At 47.0% G+C, this 24,154-nt stretch overlaps 1 protein-coding gene across 9 annotated transcripts in view; it reads left to right on the forward strand.

Annotated features, from left to right (window-relative positions):
- LOC107992960 (cell adhesion molecule Dscam2) overlaps nt 1-24,154 on the forward strand; it is a 121,072-nt gene that overhangs the window by 71,583 nt on the left and 25,335 nt on the right. For 8 of the 9 annotated variants that reach the window (XM_062071171.1, XM_062071174.1, XM_062071170.1 and 5 more), the window contains exons 5-7: nt 2,827-2,976; nt 13,619-13,944; nt 19,264-19,513. In XM_062071171.1, coding sequence (XP_061927155.1) covers nt 2,827-2,976; nt 13,619-13,944; nt 19,264-19,513 — 726 coding nt within the window. The remainder of the gene's footprint in view (nt 1-2,826; nt 2,977-13,618; nt 13,945-19,263; nt 19,514-24,154) is intronic. The other variant, XM_062071175.1, reaches the window with a different exon arrangement.

The raw sequence follows: 24,154 nt of genomic DNA on the forward strand, positions 1-24,154 counted from the left end.
TCCCCTCCGCACCCCTCGAACTCGAAGGAAACTCGGTTAACGAGTCGCGTAACGGCCCTTTTTTTCTCGCCAAAACGAGGCGTGAAACGTCTTCGCCGGTTAATTTGCTGGATAATAAAATTTCCGCACGATGTCTGGCCACGACGTAATGCAAATGCGAACCGTTGAGAGACATTTTTATAGAAAGCCTCCTCGTTTCCACGTCCCTATTTGGACGTGGAATCTCGTGCTCGCATCGAGGCAACCGCACTTATTATTTCCACCCTCGGCACGGTTGCGAACGCGTTTCAACGGCTGAAATTCCGAGCAATTTCCTCGGAGGATAATGCAATACAGGGTGGGGGGAGGGATAGGTAATACGCGCGATGCAACGAAATATTGACACTGGTGGTGCGCGAGCACTGGTGGAATGAACGGGAGCAGGAAAGCGGGGGACGAGAGAGGGGAAGGAGAGAGGTCGGGACAACGAATATGAATACTGTATCGAAGCAAATGTAGTCGTTTATACGTCGAGGTGTGAACACACGGGCAAAAACATTTTCGCGCGATGCATTTTCTCGCCGCGTCACGCACGGCGACCCGCACACATACGCGTACACGCACACGTTGGGCCAAGCTGCGTTGAAAATGGTCACGGAAGAAGGGAATTTACGTAATATATTTCGCGTCGGAGAAAAAAGCAGCGAAAAATAGCGGCTAAAGCGTTTCCCTTTGTGCCGTGTCGCGTCACTCGTGCAACGATTTCGCGTAATTTACATTAGAAGGCGCGGCCCGTATTTCGTCCCTCCCCTTTCGACTCCCCTTTCCCACTCTTTCCACCCTCCCGTGTAATCAAATCGTTCCGCGAAACCGATCCAAAATTCCTATTTAGCCCGTGATGTACGCGTCCGATCCTTTTTCCACAAAATCAAATGTATTTCGTTCGTTCAAAAAAAAGGAAAGAAAAGAAAAGAAAAACGATGAATTTCGAGAGCGTTTTCGATCTCGAAAGATCCTCCATGGTTCCATGGTATGGAATCTGTGGTCGGTTTCGGAGTCACGATTCGAAATATTCTATCGTCCGCGTTATCTCGCTTGTTGAGTTTTCGCGCACACCTCGTATCAATCAGGGACTCTCGAGAGGGGGGCTTGTTTCGACTAGTCGGCTCTGTGTTCCCTCGCTAATGGTTGCATTCAAGCGTATTAAGTTAACTCGAAACGAGTATGTTTGGAACATCATTTTCCTCTGTGTGTATGTGTGTGTGCAGCGGCATAATGCTGCTCGCATAAAGCAGCTTGTATTCCCGTTAATCCGATAAGGCTCGGAACGTTTGAAACGGGAAAGGGAGGGTAAAAGGGAATAATTAGCCCAGATTTGGAATCGATTTAACAGAAACAATAATCTTATTTACATCCCCGTTTCCCGCTTTATAAATAATAAAATCCTGATCGTCGCCTCTCTCCTCCCCTCCAAATCCCAGTGTTGATCGCGCGTAATCGTCTTAAACCGACAAAGGGGCAAAAATTGGAGTGAATAAATTTCCCGTTTAATCGACGAATTTATCAAGTGAGACGGGAGAAAAAAAAATAAAAGCGAAGAGAGAGAGAGGGAGAGAGAAACAGCTGATTAATACCGCGTGAAAACAATGTGACATTGGGCTATTTATATTTCTTTTTTTTCCGCCCTCGCGAAAGGGAGCGGCAGTGGCAGGGCGCGGGTTGTTACACGATTGATGCACAGCTAACTCGCGAGATTTTTTTACGAGCATCGATCCGCACACGACTGCATGGGATTAACCGCGCATCCCCTCGGGCCGCAACCCCCTCCCCGCACGTAACGGCGCACGTTATTTCGGTCAAACGCAGCGATGCGCCCGGACAACGGGAAATTTTCATTTCGCGCTACCGCCGCTTAATGGCCGGCGTTGCCCTCCATTAAACGGGCCGGGCCTAGTTTTCCAAATCATTTTTACCAACCGACCATCCCTTCTTCTTCTTCTTTTTTTTTTTTTTTCTATTATTCGTCGATTTACGAATACGCGGGCATAACGGGTCCGAGCGGGGAGAATTTTCCATTAAAGGAATTTGCATATTAATGGAACTGAGCGGGGAAGGGAAGGGGCGAGTGTAGTAAGCTGCGGGAATCACGATTGGCCCGGTATTTCGATGAGGAGAAAAGAGGGAGGGGGAGGGGGAGAGAGGATAGAGAGGAAAAAACGAGAGCGAGGTGTTAAGGTAAAGGGATAACTCGGGCGTTTCGCCTGATTTCTATGTTCTATTATATATCGTATCCGTAGTAAGAGAAATGTTTCCAATGAAAATCGAAGGTGTTATTATACTTCTATTGGTTCTTTCGTTGAATGGACGCGTGAAGGTCAACTTTGTTTTTCTAAACGGAATCGTGTATTTTTTTTAATATTTTTTTAATATCGATCGATGCAGCCCCGTATTGAAAGTATTAATCCACGTGTGATTAAAAATTATTAATTTAGCGGATATATTTTCGGTAAATAAATTTTATAAACTTCTTTTTTCCATTTCCCTTGCACAAATTTTTATTTCCAATTGAAATATTTATAATTAAACAATAGGCGTACACACAATAGGAGTGTATGATAGACTTTTATATCGAGAATATCGAGCTGCGTCGATTGATTGTATCAAAAAAACAATTGACCTTCACCATTCAATATTTATTTTTGAACGATTTTTCAAACACCAAGCAATCCACGTTTATACGTGGAGAAATTTGTAAACAGATCGATCGAGGGAGACGCGAAAGATCTCCGATCCCGATCAATTCTCGACAAGATCCTTTAGAAAATCGTTAATTCGGATTCGTTTCAGATGACAGACATCACATGCTGCCGACTGGCGAACTCCTGGTGTTCTCGGTGACCTCCTCCGACGCCCAGTCCAGTTATCGTTGCAGGACCGTGCACCGTGTCACCGGCGACACCGTGGAAAGTTCCTCGTACGCGAGGCTCGTGGTCACCGGTAAGTTTTCACGCGACTCGGCCCGGGTATCGTTCAACCACAGGCGGTCCAACTTTTGCCCCGCTCAATATTTAATGGCGGCAAGTGCACGCTCAAATTTCGTTGACCATCGTTATGTGTCGCGTGCCCCAGATGGGGACGGTTTAAACGCGCCAATAACCGCGCTCTTTCTTTCTCTCTCTCTCTCTAATCGTTTATTTCTTACACAACCTTTCCAGGGCAGTAGGGAATTTGTGGTTGTTTATGCAAATTGAATAGAGATCAGAGAGAGAGAGAGAGGGGATTACGCAGGTTGGGGGAAACGTTGATTCGTTGGTCAAATAAGCTATGAATTATGAAGCCGTTTAAATTCGAACGTCCATTAAAATGTTAGTATCCATCGCCGAAATAACGATCTAAATTATTTGAAATCTGAAGCGGAATTGGACTACCCGTGTGATCTCTCCGATGAATTTAATAACGTGGTCCCAAGTTGGCGTAGATTTTTAATAATGAATTAGAAGCTGGCCAATTACATTCACGGAAAACGATTGGAAACGATCTACTGGAACTTAAAGTATGGAATAATCATGGTGGAATACAAACATAGCGACTATACGAGTGTACCACTTGACTCCGGATGAAGTTGACGCGATATACACGTGGAAACTTCAAAGTTGATAATTACATAGGTACCAGAGCTCTCTCTCACGCACTTCACTTAATATCAGTAGTTAAATTTTAACAATAAATTTCGTTTTACGCAACGGTAACGTGTCTACCGATAAAATCTACTTATTTTGATTAAATTTGCAGCAAAATTTGTCCCTTCAACGCTGTTATCGTAGTTAATTAATATCGGCCGATCGCAACGTCTCGTCCTCTTCCCGAATCGAAACGAAAAGATCCATCGTCACCCGTTTTCCTCTCGCAAAGGAGATACGTGACCATTTCTCATACCCCCAGGAGAAACGTTTCGCGCATCCACTTAAACACGGGCGTTTATGCAACGATCTCACGCATATCTTTTGCATGGTAAATCGCAAATGCATTGTTGCGCGTTTCCGCGGACAGGCGGCGGCCGCCGCTAACCGCGTGGTTGGTTAGTAGACCGTTGCCCGCAACGCGTACGCAGGCCACTCTGGCGTTTCTTCATGAATAAATCATGAAATGGGCGAAATGCTAATGGTCGAAACGTCCGCCATGGGTCGTCGGATGTTTCTCCACCGAGCGCGGAGAGTGCCTCGAGTCGTAAACAAAACGCAGAGCCGGCCAACATCGGTGAAAATACGAGCCGATTCCGAATGGCCGGCCCAGCTTTCACGCGCATTCGCCCCCCTCCTCATCGCCCCTGTTCTGCTTGTTACCCATAAATAGGTTATAACCTAATTACGGGCATTGTCGCCGTGCGGTCACCGTGCGATGTTTCCGCGTTGTGTTGTTTCGATTGTCGTTTTATTAGAAACGGATCCACCGTTGTTCGTGCGACTTGGTGGAACCCGTTTCCCGGATCAGTGGGACGACACGAAGAAACACGGTGTGAAAATGGAACGCGTCGTGAGTGATATGTTTTAACCGTTTTATTCTCGTTTCGCTCGTAATGTTCGTTATAATCGTGGAAACGTTATCGAAGAATTCTCGATGCTTGAGAACGCGTCTTTCGCTTTTATGCGAGTTTATTGTGGCGAAAGGAAGATCGGAATGCTCGAGACGAATGCTCGAAAAAGAAATTTGCGAAACATCTTCAGACGGGGAAATAATATCGAACTTGTTCGAGTTTCCTTATCGTTATAACGATAGATGTACGCGGGATTATTTAAGCGATCCGTAATCAACCCTTGTTAACGATCTAGTGCCGCGAACACGATGGTTCATCGGCACGTTTCATCCCAGCAGTCGGAGAGTTGCTGATTCATAAGACGTAAAATGGGTCGGACGTGGGGATGAACGGGTGGAACAATAGTTGGCTAATGATCAAAGTGCAGGATGAGATGCTCCCTTGGCTGGAAACGGAGAAGATACGGAATCGAATGCGAGATGAACATATTGTACGTCAGTTGTACATCGTCTTGCGTACAGCGAAATCGCACGAGTTCGTTGTTGGCGAAAGTACGGTCAATTTTTCGGAGATTTCGCTCGTCCACTTCGCCTGAAGGAGTATTGTAAGAAAAAAAAAAAGTAGAACTCCTTTAATAACAAAATTTACTTTCTCTGGGATTTCTACGTCGCGGTGAAGTAGTTTAAAGTTGAAAATTACATTCCTTGGCCCCGCATAGCACGAGATGTATCATATTACAAAACAAGAAGTTAAACCTCAAAGGCGACAAGAAAGGCGGTCGAAACTTTCCTACCGTTGTGATCCAAAGTCGCCTCGATATAATATCGCATGCAACGTATACGCACACAGAGCGCATGGAACTAGCTTCTTGGGGAGGAGTCAGAGTCGAGATAAGGAGAGGAGAAATTAATTGATCGGAGCCAAGGCGCGAGGCAAAACGCGAGTTTACGAGGTGTTGGTTCCCATCGCCGTCTCACGCCCCTCCATCACGGCAACCTGTCGTTTCCACTTTTTATCATAGCCACACCGCCATTATCCACCCTGGCATTTTTTCGCAAGCTTTCACCCGCTACTTGCCATCCTCGTCACATTAAAGTTAGAATGCCACGCCGCGCAGCGTCGTATTTAGGAAAGCGCCGCCTTTTAAGCCGGCCTGTCCATTAAAAAACACAGCGTGATGGCCGGATAAACCGCGCCGAGTCGTCGTCGGTTTTTAAAACCGAATGGCATTCCTTCTGAAAATCTTGATTGCACGCTGCGTTTTAGGCTGTGAGCCTAATGGAGCACGGTCGATCCGCGGTGGGTACCCATCCCTTCTCGATGTCCTTTCTCATCGAACGATTCGAAACGAAATCGCCGGATGGATAGAAATACGAGAACGTGGCTTCTTTTCCCACTCCTCGATCGAAAGTTTAATCACGTCACTCTCTCTCGAAACGGCTATGTTTCTATATATCTGGAAATGATAGGAATATTTCGGGGCTATCGTTGGAATTAGTAGTGGCCAATAAGGAAGAAACGTTACTGTTGTTAACAACGCGAGAAAGAAATTACGAAAAACCTGTTACTTTCCAATAGAATGTTCAGTCGAACGATCGAAAGAGAAGAGAGAATCTTGGAAACGTTGATCACTCTGTCGCAAAACGCAATCGGATGGTTTACACACAGCGGACAATCTCGTTAGGCAAATTTCAAAGTTTTATGCGGACCGTCCTCGACTTTCGCGATGCTCACGATCAATTATTGATTATTCTGGTCGTGGTTTAATTCGATCTCTCGACCACTTTGCCGGAGTAGGGGGTGGAAAAAGTTGGAGACAACTCGATCGAGTTTAAACCGAGCATCGAATTAGTAGCGATAGATCGAACAGTTTTCCATCCCCTCGGCGCCAGTTTACCATCTTCCCTTTTATCCTCGAGAGCGAGATCCTCGAGCCGTCGAAGCCGCGGTTTTTGCCGCGGCGAGAAGAAGCTCCGATAGTCACGAGCCCGGATTTCCCCGGGCGAGAAGAAAAGCGGTGGATACTTTGCAGTCTCGGTGGAAAATCCAAAGCGGATAACTCACGCTCCGGAACGTTTAGCCGGGGTGGCGAAGAAGAACAACCGCCAAAAAGTTTGTTTTATTCACGATTTACGGACCGCGCGAGAGTCGTAAAAAGCTGAGCTACTGGAATGAAACTCGTTTTTGAACCTGGGGATCGGTTGTCCCGCGACGAATGATTGCTCCGTGAAAGAGAGAGGGAGGGAGAGAGAAAAAAATGACCGAGTCAAATGACCACTCATCTTCCTTTCCTTTCCGCGTTTAATCTTCCAATTCCCCGCGGTTTGTCTCTTATTCGTACGTTACGTAAGATGAAGAAACACGAGCACCGCGTGTAAATTATCCACGAAATTACGCGACACCACGTAAGGAGAGAGAGAGAGAGAGAGAGAGAAGTTGGTGAACCGCGGAGGTTGGTGGTTATCGCTATGATGAACGGCGCGGCCTCGTTGGAAATTGTAAATGCAGATTTATAGCAGATTTGTTGCGAGGAATTCGTTATTCCTGCGGAAATAAGGAATCGTGGAGGGCGTAAAAAAAGAAACGAAGAGGAAGAAGAAGTCGGTGGATTTAGCACACGTTTGCTGTATTACTTCCAAGTACTTTAAAGACTCTCCTTTTGGTTGGCAGCTCGCGGAAAAATGTTCGAGTTTGGGGAGGGTAAATCCATGGAGCGAGGCGAGCAGTTCCTTCGCGGCGCGCTTTTACGATACCCCCGTGGCTTTTTTGCCGGTCAATGGCGAGGAGAGGGGGCAGGGTGCTCGGGGGAAGAGTGAAGAGGGGTGGAAAAGATAAAGAAGAGAGGGTTGAGGAACGAAAGGTTGCGGAGGAAGCGAAAGAGGGGGAGGTAGAAGAAGACGACGCGGCGACGAGGAAGGGGACGACGACGACGGGACTGGATATCGCCCCTATTGGAGACTCGACGAAAACGCAAAGTACAATCCACAGAGGCAGGATGCAGCCAGTCTGCGGAGCAACGTCGGCAAGAAACAATGCAGCCATCACGGCTCCAATCCCTTCGCTCGCTACCCCGCAATCTTATCGAGCCCAACCTACTTGTGTATCTCTCTTTTCCTCTCCCTGTGGAAGCGCGGTTAGACGCGTCGCGCATTCTACTCGTTCTGGCCGTTGTGTGTTCATGTACCTATACACACGGCCAGGTCGGCGCATAAAGGGGAACGAGGGGAACAAGAAATACCGCCGAATACGGTGATGATTTGTAAGGAAGTAGACGGAGTAATGCTCGAATACCGGTGGAAGAAGAGAGACTCGACGAGCCGAATGCTCGCTGCACGGTTCTGAGATCCTCCTTTCCTCTCCTCCGTGGGGAGGATCCTTCAACTCGGCCGATTATCGTATGGCCGATGGTTGAATGGCAGCTCGTGGTGAAATCGTGTCCCGTCGAACAACCCTTCGGGAATAATCGCGTGTCCTTTGCTCGAACTTCGCTAATGAATCCATCGAACTCAATTTTATCCTTTCGAGGCGGAGAGGGGGTGTTACGAAATTGTCTATTAAGGTGGCAGACTCGTGAAGCGCGAGTTAGACGTTAAGAAGAACGTATCCAATTTCCTCGAATCGAAGGGGGGATGAAGAGGAGGATGGCGAGAGATATTAGCCGGTTTGACGAAGACAAACGATGGTCGAGGCGTCGTTCTTTTTATTTCCTTCTCCCCCGTCAAGATACATATTTTCGTGATTCATTTCGAGTACAAGGCAGCGAGTTATTTGTCTCGTCTCGAATTTTGAACGGTCAGGTCAGCGTATAATCAGGAATATCGATCTTCTTAAAGCTTCACGCCTCGAATATATCTACTTGTTAATTCTCAAGCTGGCGTGGAACATGGCCGTTAATTTAACAAAAGGGGGAACATACTCGACGATGCGACCATTCTCGACCAACGCCATTTCAACCTATTTCTCTCCCCCTTTTTCGCCGACAGTTTGTTTATTTATACACCGGTTTTTTGCGATGCTCCAAACTCGAGAGAGTTTGTGCACCGACAGATACACTCGGGGATGCATAACGGTGGAGTAAGTACGTAAATACCTTACGTCGCGACGAACAAACCGGAATCCACGCGGCGCGTTACGTCTATTTCTCAGCCGTGTCCCGCAAAAAAAAGGGAAAAAAATTGGAAAACTCGAAGGAAAGACACTTTCGAAAAAGAAGGCGTGGTAAATCTTTTCGAAGAGGGGGGAGGATGATCAGAATCGCGACGAGGAGGAGAATTTCGTTCAAAAGTTGGGAAGAAACGCGTCGTCGAAAGGAATCCCCGTGGCGGTGGAGAAATCACTTTAAAACTCGGGAGCTCGAGTGGCTTAATCTGTGATTCTTTCGCTGAGAACGGTTCACGCGTGGGGAAGCTGTTGTCGAGCGATCGGGATTAGACGTTAAGCAGCTTTTACGTGAGAACGTGTTAGGACACGTGTTCACCGAGAATACCACCGAGTTATCCTTCTTCGTCGGCGTTGTGTCGCGACAATGGTTCCTCCGTGTGCAGATACCCCCTTGAAACGATGACAGAACGAAGAGAACGATACACAGGTCGAAGAGGCGGTGATACAGAGTCGTAACCATTATGAAATTTTGTTCAAAAAGTGCGCAATGGTTATCAAAGATTCGACTCCAATGCTTCCATGTGGCGGTAGCGCACATGTTAGACGTGCTTCACTCGTGAAAAATCATTATCCGTCTCGAGCAGACAGGCGAAGGTGTGGAAGGGAACATTCCCTAAGGTCGAGGCGCATCGTTGGCGCAACTTGCTCGTAGCCCATTCTCGCCGTGATAAATCTTCATTTCGAGCTCGATCCTTCTAATCTAATATTCCCGTTGAGTTACAGCTTTGTTCGAATATGCCCCTTCCCCCTCTCTGGTAATTTTGACCGGTGGGATGGCCGGGAGGGTAAAACGAGGCGGTGTTTCCACCATCGCCACCACCACCACCACCATCCTTGTCGGCCCGTATAAATCAGAGATATAATTATTCGAAATTGTGGGAGCCGGCAATACGCAGGGAAACACGTGTACGTCTTCCGCGCAAATTGCGGTCCGGTATCGCGCGCGTGTTGTGACCTGAATTCTGAGGCAATCAGCGGGCCGGCATTAAATTACATATGCGCTCTATCGGTTCGAGAGGCCGCCACTTCGATGACGTAATTAGTCGACGACGTAATACGGTTGCTGGTAATATAGCTACCAATTAATGTAGAAATCCCCCCGGAGTTGTCGACTAATTAATGAAGCCTGAACGATCTACTAATTCCCGAGCACCCAACGTCGTCGCTACGACTCGATACCCTTTTCGTCTCGAAATCTTGGTTGGAGAGAGAGAGAAAGAGAGAGAATTTCGAGCGTTAATATACGTGTACGACGGATGGGAATAACTAAGTTCCCTGATGTACTTACAAAAAGTGTAATTTCTTCGTTAACCTCGTTTGTTCTGCCAATATTTTCCAAGATATTGCGATTAACAGGAAAAATATTTCCCCTTCCCCCATTCTTGGGAGAGAAAGAGAGAGAGAGAGAGAGAGAGAGAGAGAGAGAGAGAGAGAGAGAGAGAGAAATATTAAACGCAAGCGTTTAAGAAAGCGTTCAAGGGATAGCGCGTAGCGTGCTCGCGTGATCGTAACGAACGACAAGGGGGAGGGGGCGAGGAAGGGAGAAGGAGGAGTGTGGTTCCCGTAGAAGAACTCGCGGAAGCGGCGGAAAGAGGCGAACGCGAAAAGTGCGCGCGTCTCGCAATGGTCGGCACGAGACACATTGTACGGCTAATTAGTGGCAACTTTATCACGGTGAAGTTGCTTGTTCCAGGTAAATACATGAGAAAGAGCGGGCGCCATTTGAAATTCGCTTTGCCAACGATACACACGGCCGGTGTATATTTAATAGAGTCTTAATTGGAGTCGACGGCTCGAAAGGTTTAATTGGACATCGTTCCGCCGCGGTTTCCGCTCCCTTCGTCCCCTCTCGCTTTTTTCTCTCCCCTCTATCCCCTCCTCCTCCTCGTGCTCGCTCGCGGAACCTTTGGATTACATAGTCAATGAGCGATGGTTCAAAGGATATCAAGATGTTCGTTTGAGCGCGCACTGTCTCTGTCCGCTTGAAACATCTCGCCCTCCCCATCCTCCACTCGATACACTCCCGGCCGACGAGTTTGCGTAACTTGGAAATCACTTGCCGCGCTCCGCCTATTAATTAAACTTCTCTCCCTTGTTCAATTTTTTAACTGACGCGAAACTCTCGACCGGCCTCCACGCGGGATCGCCGGCCGAAGAGCATTCCGGCGAAGATCGCTCTTCCAACTTTCCGACAGATCGGCCGCGGCGCGACCGCGTTCCGTTTGCGTTCCGTTGGAAGAAAGAAGTCCTCCTCCCGAGAAGAATTTGCCGAGAGAAATTTTCGTGTGTGTGTGTGTGTGTGTGTAAAAAGTTTCTTGGAACTTTCGCGACCGATTTTTCGACCCCGATTTTTTTGAAATTTTTATTAAACTTTAAATATCCGGAACTTGGAGAGAGAGGGAGAGAGAGGGGGAAACGATTTCATCTGTACTATTTGTACATATAGAGAACATGGAAATAATGTTAAAGATCGTTCAAGGAAAAGTCAAAGTGATTTTAGAAGTCGCTCGAAGGTAATTTAAAAGTTTCGTTCTTCCAACTTTCCTCCAATTCGCAATGAAAATAACTCTGTCTACACTTCGCTCTAACTAAGTATTATTTCACCAACTATTTCGCGAACTGTCTACTAATAGTTCGTACTCCTATTCATTCTTTCTTTCGCGCATATCGAGCATCGAAATCGAGAAATATTTCATGCATGTTGATCGGCAATCCATCCGATTAGCTATTCAAACGGTGCAAAGATGCAACGAGTCGAAAGTAAGAACGAGACACGGCAGAATTATCGAGAACGAAAGGATGGAATTATTAACGCTTGATCGAGCCACTACTCGTCGTTGTAAGCAAACGGGTGGCGAGCGAATATTTTTTTTCCCTCTCCCTCTCTCTCTCTCTCTCTCTCTCAATTCGAGTATCGATCGATCATCGAAGTCGTGCTTTCTCTCCCTCTCTCTCTCTCTCCCTTTTTTCTCCTCTCGATTTTTTCTCCTCCTTTTTCCCGCCCCCACTCCCTCCTTTTCCCGCGCGCCGGCCACCGTCAACGCTGCGAACGACGCTGACGTTGAGGCGTAAGTCGGATGTAAATGGCATAAAAAGTTTTGAGCGTGCATATGCACGAGTCGGTGGTGCAACCGGGCGCGGCGGGAGTATGAACAAGGGTGTGGTGGCGGGGCGTTGGTGGAATATGGCAACTGGAATTGCACACTGGCAGAAGCGAGAGAAAGAGCCGCGTGGCCTCGGGAGAGAAAGAGGGACGGTTTGAGAGGCAACGACAGAGAGGGAGGGAGGGAGGGAACGAGACGGATAGAGAGGCAAAGTGACAAAGAGGGGCGGAGGAAAAGGGAGAGCGACGAGGGTAGAGGCGGGCGACGATCAATACGCCATCAGCTTAAATTACAATAATAACGGCGACCAGACAAAGCTGAGCGCGCTATTATAAAATAGTGAAGTCGTAAAAAGCCTCGGTATCGCGGGGGTTCACCCAGGCTTGGACAAACACCGTGCCCCGTTTAATCGGTGCCGAAAATAAAATGTTGGCCAGGGTATATATATATATATATCGAGGTCGAAGATCCCAATGGATCAGTTGGCCATTACCATTCCTCGTTCGTTATTTAGACCAATGTTATTTAGATCAGGGTCGATGGGGGAGGGGAGTAGAAAGGAAGGGTTTCATCGATTTGCGCGGAAATAGATCCATTACACGTATGCCAATACGTAGCGCATACGGGTTTCACGGGCGTTATTAAACGGGCGTTTCGATCGATCATAGACGGTCAATTTTAACGCGGTGTTCGCGGTTTACGTGTACGTATCTTCGTCATTTCGCAATTACGCGCATATCTGGTGATAAAAAAAAAAAAAAAAAAAATTGCGCGATTCTCGCGACAAGCAATTACGCGTCAATATTTAAATCGAAACGATATTAATGTTTATGGACGCGTTGAAATCGTAACGGTGTCCCGAACTCGCGGGGGACTCGCGTCGATGAGTTTTAAATTTTCTCGGGATAAACGCATCCCGGATTAATAATAAAGATTCGTACGTGCGATTGTCACGGCGTGTAATTAACGCGATAAAGTAATGGGAAAATGTGGAATGTAAACGGAAGGAGAGAGTGGGAATAAATGTAAATTTGTCGAGAGCGCAGCGGTTCGAATAATACGTAACAGCGACAAAGAAAGGTCTTTCACGGTTGTGAAAAATTGATACCTTGAGATCTTTGTCCGCTTCAACGAGTCTGCGGAGATTTCTTTCCCTCGTCCGAGAGATTCGAAATGCATTTTCGAGGTATCAAGGGGGAAGACGTTCGTGGAAAAATTGATGAAAGATGTAGGGTACATTTCCCTTTCCTTTTTATTCCTTTTCTTAATTACGATTCATCGAGAAACGTTGATCCTTGAAGCGCGAACCTTGAAGCAACGCATCAGTAGTTCCAAAGTCTGGCAAACTTTTTCCTCGTTTCACGATCGAACCTTCAATCGGTCAACTACGAACCGCTCGCGTGCCTTTCTTTCGAAGACGTTTTGTCGACCGAAAATACCGATTGTGTCCCAATATTTATCGTACAAATCAAACCTTTATTTTTTTATACTTTTCATCAAATATTCATCGAGCTATTCTAAAGGCACTTTTCCAATAAATTTTACAAAAAAGAACAATTGAAATATAGAACGATAATATAAGAACGGTAGTAAATGTTCGATCATTATACATCCTGCTTTATTATAAAATTGTAAACAATATCTAGATAATCATTCAAACCGTTTTCAACAATAACGACGCAAGAATCTTCGATTCCTTTGGAATCCCAACCCCAAAAAAATGTCAAACACTTTCTCATAATCGATAAATATACCTCCTCATATCGAAAATTATTAAAATTAAATCTGCTGAAAGAAAAAAAGGAAAAAAATTGAAAGAAGCTTTTCCCTTCCGTTTCAGACCCTCATACCCCAGTTCCACCAAGGTTCAACGAACGAGTGAGTCCAGCGCCTATAAGGACGGGGGAGACGATCGTCCTTTCCTGCATCTCGCAGGGAATCCCGCCACCCATGTATCTATGGTTTCGCGAGTCCGTGACGGGGACTGCGATGATCTTCAATTCGGAAAGGATCTACGCGAGAGCAGGGGTCCTCGTGTTGCAATCGGCGAGGGCGGAGGACGCGGGACGATACGTGTGCCACGCCAACAATACGGCCGGTTCCGAGATGGTCGAATTGGAAGTCTCCATTATAAGCAGCCTCTCCATCCACCTGGTGCCTCAACAGGTTAGTTTTCGATACTTTAATCTTCGTACCCACCTATTTGCTCCTTTGCACAGAACGTACGCTCGACGTTTGACACTTTTATTCGATATCGCTCGTATTTCGCTTATTTTTTACCCTTTCCAACTCGATAATACGTGCGAATGTATTTTATTATGGTTCGAATCTCGAAAAAGACTCGAGTAATTACGTTGATTATATGTATATATATAAAATGTTTGAAGTGTAATTTGTAATTAAAAGGATGGTAGAAACTTTATCCGGAATAAAAAGTACGTATACAAACAGCCTCTCCTCCATTCACTTGATACTTCAACAGGTTAGTTCAGCTACTTTCGTTTAATCTTTGTAACCCGTCGAATTATTCCTTTCGACGGAGATCTTTCGTCCATTTAATTTCTTTTACTCCGTACACCATACACGCCGTCTGTGTGCATCTTTTATCGCAACGATGAGAAAAATATGCGACGACGAATCTCTCTCTAAAAAAAAAAAAAAAAATGTGTAGCCCGTGATCGTGAAGAGATTTAAAGTCGCGAATAAGCTAAACTTTGAAAGAGGCAACAGCAGTTTCAACAGGTTACCATCCATTTCCTTTCGAATGGATATCACCGACCATCGGATTCCTTTTTATCCGCTCGAACGACAACTTTGATCCGGATTCCGCCGTTCAGTCGGCGATACGATAGCACGATTATTTAAACGAAGAAGTTTTCGCGCGCGAGATCCTCGAAAAATTTTACTTTCTCCCCTCTCTCCCGACCCAGAGACAAGTTTCAACAGGTTAACGGCATTCTATCCGGCATCGATTGGATTTCTGAAACGAGTCGAACGACTCGCTCGTCGCCTTCCTGTTTCACCCTTCGCCGGATAATCCTAATCCTTCGAGAAATCTCGAGGGTGTCGCGCCGATATTCTCGATCGAGCGACGACCAACGAACGCGACGCCCCTCCCCCGTCTCGGCCACTTCCGCCCCACGAATTTTTCGAAAGAAAGAAGAATAGATCGTTGGATGAAAGTAAATTTTTCACGTCCGTTTCTCAAATCAAGGTGCAAAAAAGATCGTGATTCTCTCGATGATAAGTAGCTCCTCCTCTTCATCCGGTTTATACCTCAACAGGTTACCTCTCCTTTATACTATTTCGTAAACAACTCGAGTGCCGCGGAGCGGTTACTTTTTCTTTCTCTCCCGAGTTCCTTCTTTCCGTCTCCTCTTTTCTCTATCTCTCTCTATCTCTCCTTTTCCGCCCTTCCTCCCTCTCCTTTTCATCCCCGTTCCTTTTCCAGTCAGCGCGTCTAAAGCTTCTCAATGAGCACCGTTTCTATTTTCAAAAACAGATTCTGCAAACTACCTACTCCTTCCCTCTCCCCTCCCCCCTCAACGTAAACAGTTCGTTGCTCCGCGACTTTGTTAAATCGATGAGACGTATCTCCTCTCCGTTTCTCTTATCTCTGATTCGAGAACGGTGGACGAATAAATATATACCCCCGATTGCATCGAGGAGAGACGACGAGATTAAGGGAATTCCATTTTCTTGGCCTAACTGCTGATTCCCACCGACGTGTATAATTGAGCGTCGCGACGCTAGTAAACACGGGGATGATCGAGTTGTTGGCATCGTTGCACAAAGAAGACGGTTAATTCTTGGAGTTTGAATCGCGCTCTCATAGCGAATATACAACTCGTTCGTCGATGGACGAGACTCGATTCTCCTATTGATTATTATTAACTCGCGTTAATTAATGATCACGGTTCGATGGTAGTCGGGGTAGTCGCGACTTCTTCCCTGTTTCTTTGATCTTTTAACGAAAATTGTTCTCGCTAATTGTTTTTGGTCGTCGCGGGACGGAATAAAGGAGGAGAGAAGAAGCCGGACGGGATGGATGACTCTTTGGCTCGACGGATCGATCACGAGAGGGGGGGCCAAGTGGAGGATGGCGGCACGATTCAACGAGAAGCCGCGTCTACGTGACCGGTCGCCGTTCCTCGCCGAGCGAAAAGTTATCGGATCGGGCGTCAACCCCTTCCCGGCTGAACTCGCGAAAATTCACGTGGAGCGTTGAGCCAACTCGACCACGCAAATCGCATATCCCGATCGAATCGTCGGAACGATCGCGCTGTAAGCGTATTAACGTCGATTGCCCGTGCAAAGCCGAATAATTAATAACGTTTGAAACGAAACGTCAAACGGGGAGGAAATACGTCGATCCACTCAGATCTTTCTATTGTTTTCCCCCTGCAACGATCCATTTGCCCGATATTTTCAAAATATCCAATGTAACCATTCGATTAACCCGATGTCGTACAGCCCTTCGATCATCCCTGTAAAATAATCCCCTCGAACGAATTCGAGAAACGGTGTGCGATACTTGATCCCAGAATAGAAATTTGGGTTAGATTATAAGAAAAGAGGACGAAACACGGGGATGGGATGTCTGAGTGACGGTGAATCGTGTAAAGAAAGGGATAGGGATCGGGCAAATGGAGCGTGCGTGCGTGTAGAGAGGAGAAAGGGATCGTGGACTCGATGAAATAGCATTCATTCGCCGGAAGGTTCTCGCATAACTTTTGCAATCATCAGCAAGGAAAGCCTTATTGCGGAGGGATTCTCTGGTATATTGGCTGCCATTCTCGCTCCTACGTCGCTTCCTTCCATTAACGCGGTCGACTTTGTCGTCGTTTTATTAAAAGCATCGCGTCGCGTCTTCCCGTCACGCAACGCTCTTCAACTACTGGAACTTTGTAATCGATTTTTCGGTCAGCAATTTCACGGATAATTACGAGATAAGGGATGAATATCGCTTCGCCCCTTACTGTGAATCGCCCAAACGCGTTTAATAACCGGGTTGATCAACGAATCCCTCTCCTTTTCCCCCGAATTTTTACGAACATCTTTCCCCGGGGAGATACGAGTCAAGTCGACTATAGGGGAATAAATAAGGAAAAAGAAAGTAAAGCGGAACAATCCGATTTATTCGGTTCCGCGTAACAAAGATCTTTCCATTCGTCTGATCCTATGGAACGTTCACTTGACGACGTTCTCGCGAGCGTAGCGAATCGAGAAAATTCCACTGCATTCCACTCCACCGTAAGTACACAGTCTTGCGCGCACGTTTCCACGAAATTTATGATTATTTGCCCCTATTTTTCTTCAAATTCTCGTAATAATCCTCTCTCTCTCTCTCGCTCCATTCATCCGTTATGGGAGACAGTTCGAAAGAGGAGATCTCGCGGCTGTATATCGCGTTTATATCGATGTAAACGCGTCGTTGGTCGTCGTAATAACGCGTCTGATAACGCCGCGAGAAAAGCGGGACGAGGAAGAACGGAGACAAAAGGAATCGCGAGGTGCGACTCGTCGACGCCTTCGCGGATTCGCCTTTTTTTCCCTTCCCTCTCTCCTTTCTCTCCTCACCTCTTCCAGCCAACCTCGTTCGCTCGCCTTTAAAGGCGCCATCCTTGCGCGTCTTATTTCCCATTCCTTCCCCGGCCTGCTTGAATACCGTATCAAAGGATATTTAAACCGGTCTTCGGTTTGAAAGAAAGTTTCCTTTGGGGTCGTGGAACAAAAGAAGCCAGGCGAGAGCCAACTCGTGCGCGCACTCCTCTCTCGACAATATTTAATGGCCTCGCGATGGTCGCCTCGTTCCAGTCGCAATTTTTCCCGATCATTCGCCCCTGCGTTCGATCGCGGAATATGAATATAAATCCCCACGTTTATCTCCGCGATCCGTGATGCGAAGAGAAACCCTCCTTTATTTCTCTCTCTCTCTCGTTCCACGGTGTGCAACGGTTCGCATCGTATCGTATATACGAGGCGATCTCTTCTTCGATCCTTTGCCGCGCGCGAGAGACCGCTTTCGAAATTCATGACCCGTGGGCGGTCGCGTTACTCGGCCCAAAGTGTGCGTTACACGCTCACATGTCTCTCCGTATCGATGCATCGGTGGTGATCAGGGCGCAGAATCGTCCTGGCCGACTGTGTGTGTCTGTGTATCACTATCCACGCTGGATAAACGAGCCTCTTCAATAATACATAAGACGGATTCCTGGCGAGATCAAAGCCTCGTTTCCTCGATCGGTGATCAATTAAGCGAGACGCAAGACGCGTGCGGAAATGCCAGCAGATAGGAGGCCACTCCGTTCGAATCCGAATTCGGTGCGGTCTACTCCCCTCCTTGCTCGATTACGTCGAACTCTTTTCCACTCGCTACAGTTGATCGCGTTCTCGTGCTACGTCGATAAAATACTCGGTCTCGTTTCTGGCGTACGTTACGGCACGATTAATTAGATCCGTTAAATAATTGGAAACGTGCTGAAAGGAGATTAATACGTTGTGGATATTTTAACACGGTAAAAGACGCTCGGTTTACGATCCACTTTCCCTCGTGCGGTTGAAATGAAAAGCTCGCATCCAAGAGTCCCAGGAATCTTCTCTCAACCTATCGCTCGTTGTTTCGTGTTTCTATCGATCATTCTGTTGAATGCGCGACCCGGTTTTGCGGGGAGCGAACGATTCTCGTTAATGATAAATCAGATGGGGGAACTGATCAAAGGGAGATGACCCGGAAGCGATTAAGCTCTTTCGGAAGGACGAAATAGCCAACGGGACATTCGATTTCGGCCCGGTATGCCAGGCCACGCTCGACTGGAATTCGAATTCCCCTGTCGTTGCCTCTAAGCACGTTAGGCGTTTTCTATCGGCGTTCCACCAAACTATTGCGCGCCACCCTTAACTACTTCTCACTACATTATCGTACGTTTTTCTTCTCCGCCAACAAGATTTTTATTTTCCGCAAGAGCCGGATTTCTCAACGCGTTTCGACAGGGATCAAAAGGATGCCTTCCTCGGGGGCCGGGGATCCATACTCGATCAAAGTATTCGCCCGAAATGAGGAAATCGATATTAAACGCACAGCCTCGTACAAAAGGAACAAAGCTCGGCTACTCGGTACTATCCCAGCTTGTGCTGGAAATATTCGAGCCAACCGATATATCCTTGTATATAACGTCATCGTACATATATCCATGCCCGATGATTCGTTAACGCGCGCAGAATCGAGACGTACTCTCGTATTGGACAGTCAGCTTTCCGAAATCTTGCTCAGCTTCGTGTCTGTACATATGTGTGTGCGTGAAAATGGATGTTCACGTTCGAAGGAAGCAGCAGCTGTCGTTGGAAGCAGATTCCGGAATCGTGACGCAGCCAACTTTTCCCCGGGTTACGATATTAAGTTCTAAGGACAGCCAGGATATTAAAAGTGACATTTATTGGGGTACGTGCGCCGGTTAACGTAACCGGAATCGATAACTGTTGCAGGTGACCGTCGACCTGGGCAAGGACGCGGAATTCCAATGCTCGGTCACCGGCCAGCCAATCCCCGTCATATTCTGGACCAAGGACGGGCTTCCCGTGGGAGAGAGCGCCTCTGGTAGAAGCAAGATCACGGGGAACGACGGATCCACGCTGCGCATTTCCTCGGTTGTGAGGGACGACAAGGGGATGTATCAGTGCTTCGCCAAGAACGACTACGAGATGGTCCAAGCGACCGCCGAGTTGCGTTTAGGGGGTGAGTCGCTTTTTTAACCCTCGGAAAGTGATTCGTTCCTAGATCCCCTTAATGAAAGCCAATCGATAAAAATTTGCGAATACCAATTTCCTTCGATCATTATTTCTTCGTCGAGAAAATCCTGTTTTACGTTACTTGTCACCTCGCGGAATCATTTCGAGTCGCTACTTGGTCCGAGCGAAAAAGTCCTCGAGGCGCAAAGGGTTAATTCTAAACCCTTCCTGTGTTCGCCTGTGTTTTTATGAACCGGGTGGGTGGATAAGACGAGGAAAAAGAGGGACGAGAGATCTCGGAGTTGCCGTTAAATGGCGGCCGCTACTGGCGCCAAATTGCCCTCCTCGAAAGTTAAAAATTTAACGGCGATGAGAATATATCCCATCCGGTTACCAGCTGATACTTTCCTCGCGTTTTACACCGTTGGCCGGACACTGATAGACGGATCGGTGTATATACCTCGTAACCTGCCTCCATTGCGGGTTACACGAGCTTCATAGAAGTTTTACAAAAGTTCCGTCTGAAAATAATAAGGCTGAATTAAAGCTATTATCGGGCCACCGTTAACGAAGGGTGGTCTCTATTGCGAAACTTTTGTATCGCGGCATTTCCTTTATTTTTCTCTCTCTCTTTTTCTTTATTTTGGATGACTTTGCATCGACCATTCGCGAAACTAAGTCCACTGGAACACTATTAAAAGAAAGAAAAAAAAAAGGAAAGAAATACGTATTACAATAACCCTTTATTCCGCTTCGTTCTCTCCTTAACCCCTTTTGGATGGGGGTTAAATATTTTTTAATTAAAATAACGAGAAAGTTCGAATGGAAAGACTCTCTCTCGATCGAAGCAAGGAACGCGTCGAAACTTGGACGACGATGACAACGGCCGATATCGAACCGAAAGTATAAAATTCCCCGGACCCTTTAGTTTCGTTCAGAATTTCATCTGGAATTTATATCCAGCCTGGCAACACGATTCCACGCTTCGTCGCATCCGGCTGCCCTCCCCATTCCTCGACTTATCTCGAGCCAAGGGGGTAGTGTCTTTCTCTATTCTTACCTCCCACGTCTGCCCCGTACGCGGGAGTTCTCGTTCAATATGCGCGCAATACCGAATTCTTTCGTTGCTACGCCGATTCTCTCCTCTCTGCGTCGATTTCTTCTCGTCGTCTCCGCGGTGTGTGGCCCATTCTCGCGTGCGAAACGAGCTCGAGCCGAAGCTTCGAGAAGGGCGGCGCGACGAGAAAGGTCTGGAAAGGGGGAATAGGACCGCGAGTGGAGCGAGGAGGCGCGTGAAGGACGAAAAGGAAAAATCGAAGAAGGAAGGACAACGGAAGGATGGGAGAGAGGGGGAGGGGAGAGAAGAAAAACGAGGAGGAAAGGCGTCGAGAGAGGGAAGAAGAGAGAAAAAAATGCTTAACGAGGGCGATGCATAATGGAGAAAGGAGAAATCCACTGGCTGGCGTGCCGTGAAATAAATACATGCCATTTGTCTTAGTCACGAGGGTGGGAAGCCGGGCGAGACTGCCGCCAGCTCGTGGAAGTGAAAGAAACGCATCGCCAACCAGCTGAGAGGGATGAGAAGGTTGGTTAAAAGTGTTGGTATCCGCTCGAAATTCTCGCGTGAAAAAGCAGCGGCGAACGAACTCGTGGCTAGGACGAATGACGCTTCGTGAACCGAATATTCCACGGCCGGTGGTGTCTTTAAATACGAGTGACACGATTCGTTCCCTCGAACGATCGACCATCTTAAGCGCGTGAACGTACTCGACCCCTATTTTTGTCCTCGGATGTCGCAATACATCCACGTGTATCGTGTGAGCCATTGGCCAACATTTCTCATCGATCGGATGTCTCGAGTATTCCACGTCTTCGTTTTCAATCTTCCCCCTCGTGAGAATTTTCTCTCGTTGCCAACGGCGCGAGGAGGTCATTTCGAGGCGCGTTAAAAATCGTTGAGAAACGAATTAAATAAGAATCGGTGAGTGGGCGGCGCGTAATGTTGATTTTTAATTAAAGAAAATGTTTTCGCACGATTATAACGGCGACGTTATAATGCGCGGAGAAAGTCGTAACAACTTTGCAATCGACAGACGTCAATTAAACGTCAAAAGCCGTTGAAAAATTAATAACTTCTCGTTTTAAGTTTCACCGTGTAATTACTCGCGATCGGTTCGAACCGAAGACCGAGTGTCGCCTCCGCTATTATTCTCGCTACGTTTCTCACGCGTTTCTTCGAACGATACCCTCGTCGCGCGTAGAGAAAAGACAGGCATCCGTCGATTTTCCATCGACTCTCCTATTCGCTATTTTTCAGTCGGGGCGTTGCGCGGCGATGGAAATTTTTTAAACGTTGGAATTTTCAGCAGGGTGGAAAACTCGTTCCATTCTCGCCCGGTTAATAACTTTCTCTTTTCGTTCGCCGATAAGTCAGGACGTTTATAGGCTCCTTTTGTTCGAGCGTAATTTATGCATTCCATTGAATTTGAAAAAAAATAAAAGATTCGAAAATATTCCCACCCCCCTCCATTTCTTCTTTCTCGCGCGTACACTCCCTCTCTTTCTCCCTCTCTCTTTCCTTTTTTCTTCGTCTCGATGCGTATCGCTTTGTGTAACTCGAAATAATTGGAAGCGAACTAATCCTCTCGGATAACAAAGGGAAAGAATCAAAGCGGCGAACTTTTGTAACGATGTCGAACAAGTCTTTGAAAAGAGGGAAACAGATGTACGTAGATGTACGTACGCGTAACGTAACGTACGTAGAACGTTTCTATCCACAATCGCGTTGTATGTTTTTTTTTTCCTTCCTCTCTACCTCTCTCTCCTTCTTTCAATTTATTTTGCCGGCGGGAAGAACGGGAGTGGGGGGAGGGGGAAAGGAAGCAGAACGGTTTATGGAAAGTACATATGGCCGGTGAAAAAAGAATTAGAGAGAGAGGAGGGAATAACCGCCGATTTTGGCGGGAATCCAAATGATTCCGCGAGAAAATTTCGCGAAATTGGGAAATATTTCGTAGGAATGCGGGCGTTAAATTTTCTCGCCTCCAACAGGACTCAAGTACTCGCGAACTCGCGGTGTTTTATTTTTTTAAGTGAACATTCGCAACGAGAAGAGGCGTGAATTCCGATCCGATTTCGCGCTTTAATATCCCATCGTCCCGTCGTCGTTTTCACAGAAATCGCGAGAACCGAGATCCCGATACTGGCAAACTTCCATTTTATTTATATCGCTTTAACGCGTTTACAGGGGACGGCAATCACGCCACGGTAAATAATGTCTTCCTGTCGAATTACCCGATCGCAAATCGCGCCGCTCTGATACGCTCTGTTTCCTATCAACGGGGATTCATTCGCGATTTCCACGCCGCGATCCAGAAAATGAAACACGTCACGATGGAAATCAAGTTATTTTTTTTCAAAATGCGAACAGTTGTCGTTTTTATTACGGAGAGGGGTGAAAATAACTTTTTCGACTCGTTGAAAGCGGTCGAAAAGTGTGCGCTTCGAAGTAATAGAATTTTCAAATTCGAAAAATTATCGTTGTTGATTTCGAGGAATCGTTGATTTTATATTCCGCGGAAAGAACAATTAATGATCCCACGATTTCTCAACAATTGATTCTCTCTACTACTGTCGTATATACGATTGACTCGTATCACTGGCTCTACTCGATCGAGAATAAAATCTTGTCTTGATAAAAAGGTATTAGAAATTATATATATTTTATCGCTCAACGATAAAACTACTACGAATCGTCCCCGTTAAAAATCCCACGAAGAAGAAGTAACAATCCCAAAGCGTGTAGGGCGAAAACGAAAAGACAAAAGTATCCTCTTAACTCGTCCCTGCTCGAATTCTTTCTCCAATAACATTCCCTCTCGGGATATCTCGTCTCGTTCCCCGTGACGTATATCGAACGTGGAACGTCTTCGAAGTCGGTCGCGTGACACGCGAATGGAATGGTTGGACCGATATACACGGGGTGCGGGTGGAATTATCGTCGAAAGTTTTCGATAATCGGGGCAAGGGGGGGGGGAAGGGTTGAATGACAACGGGCGCGGAGAATAATACGCGGCCGGCAAAATGGGGCGTGGCATCCGGCAATACGGCATCCTGATTTACGCCGTGAGCAAACAGCCGCGCAGCTCTGTGCACCTCGGTTATTGTCGGCTCTATAATTTGGGGTTAATTCACTAGGCGGCACTCGAGTTCAGGCGTCAAACCGCAGATCGATAGTACCTGGCCGCGTACAGCTCTTGTCATGTAAATGTTGCGTGCATAATACCCCGCCTTGCGGCGAGCCAGGATCATTTCCACGGAACGTGTGCGCCCACCTCCCTGCGTGTGCGTGACCCACACCCACACCCACCTGAACCCAGGTGCAACGCGCCAATATTCACCGGCCAGCCAGCTACCTGCTCGTTAGCTGACCCCGCGCCAATTTCGTACCATCCCTTGTTGCTCCCTGCAACTTTGAGAGATTCGGATGGGACTGTGGAGGGGAGGGGGAGGTTATCATCATCGTGATACGTCGAGTGTGTACCTATGCTAAAGTTTCCGAGTTTGAAGGGTTAACGTGGAGGAGATTGAGATGTATGCGCGTGCGTGTATACGTGCGTCTGAAGGATGTATGTGTGTGTGTGTGTGT

The sequence above is a fragment of the Apis cerana genome, linkage group LG2 (genome assembly GCF_029169275.1).
Source record: "Apis cerana isolate GH-2021 linkage group LG2, AcerK_1.0, whole genome shotgun sequence".
NCBI classification, from domain to species: domain Eukaryota; kingdom Metazoa; phylum Arthropoda; class Insecta; order Hymenoptera; family Apidae; genus Apis; species Apis cerana.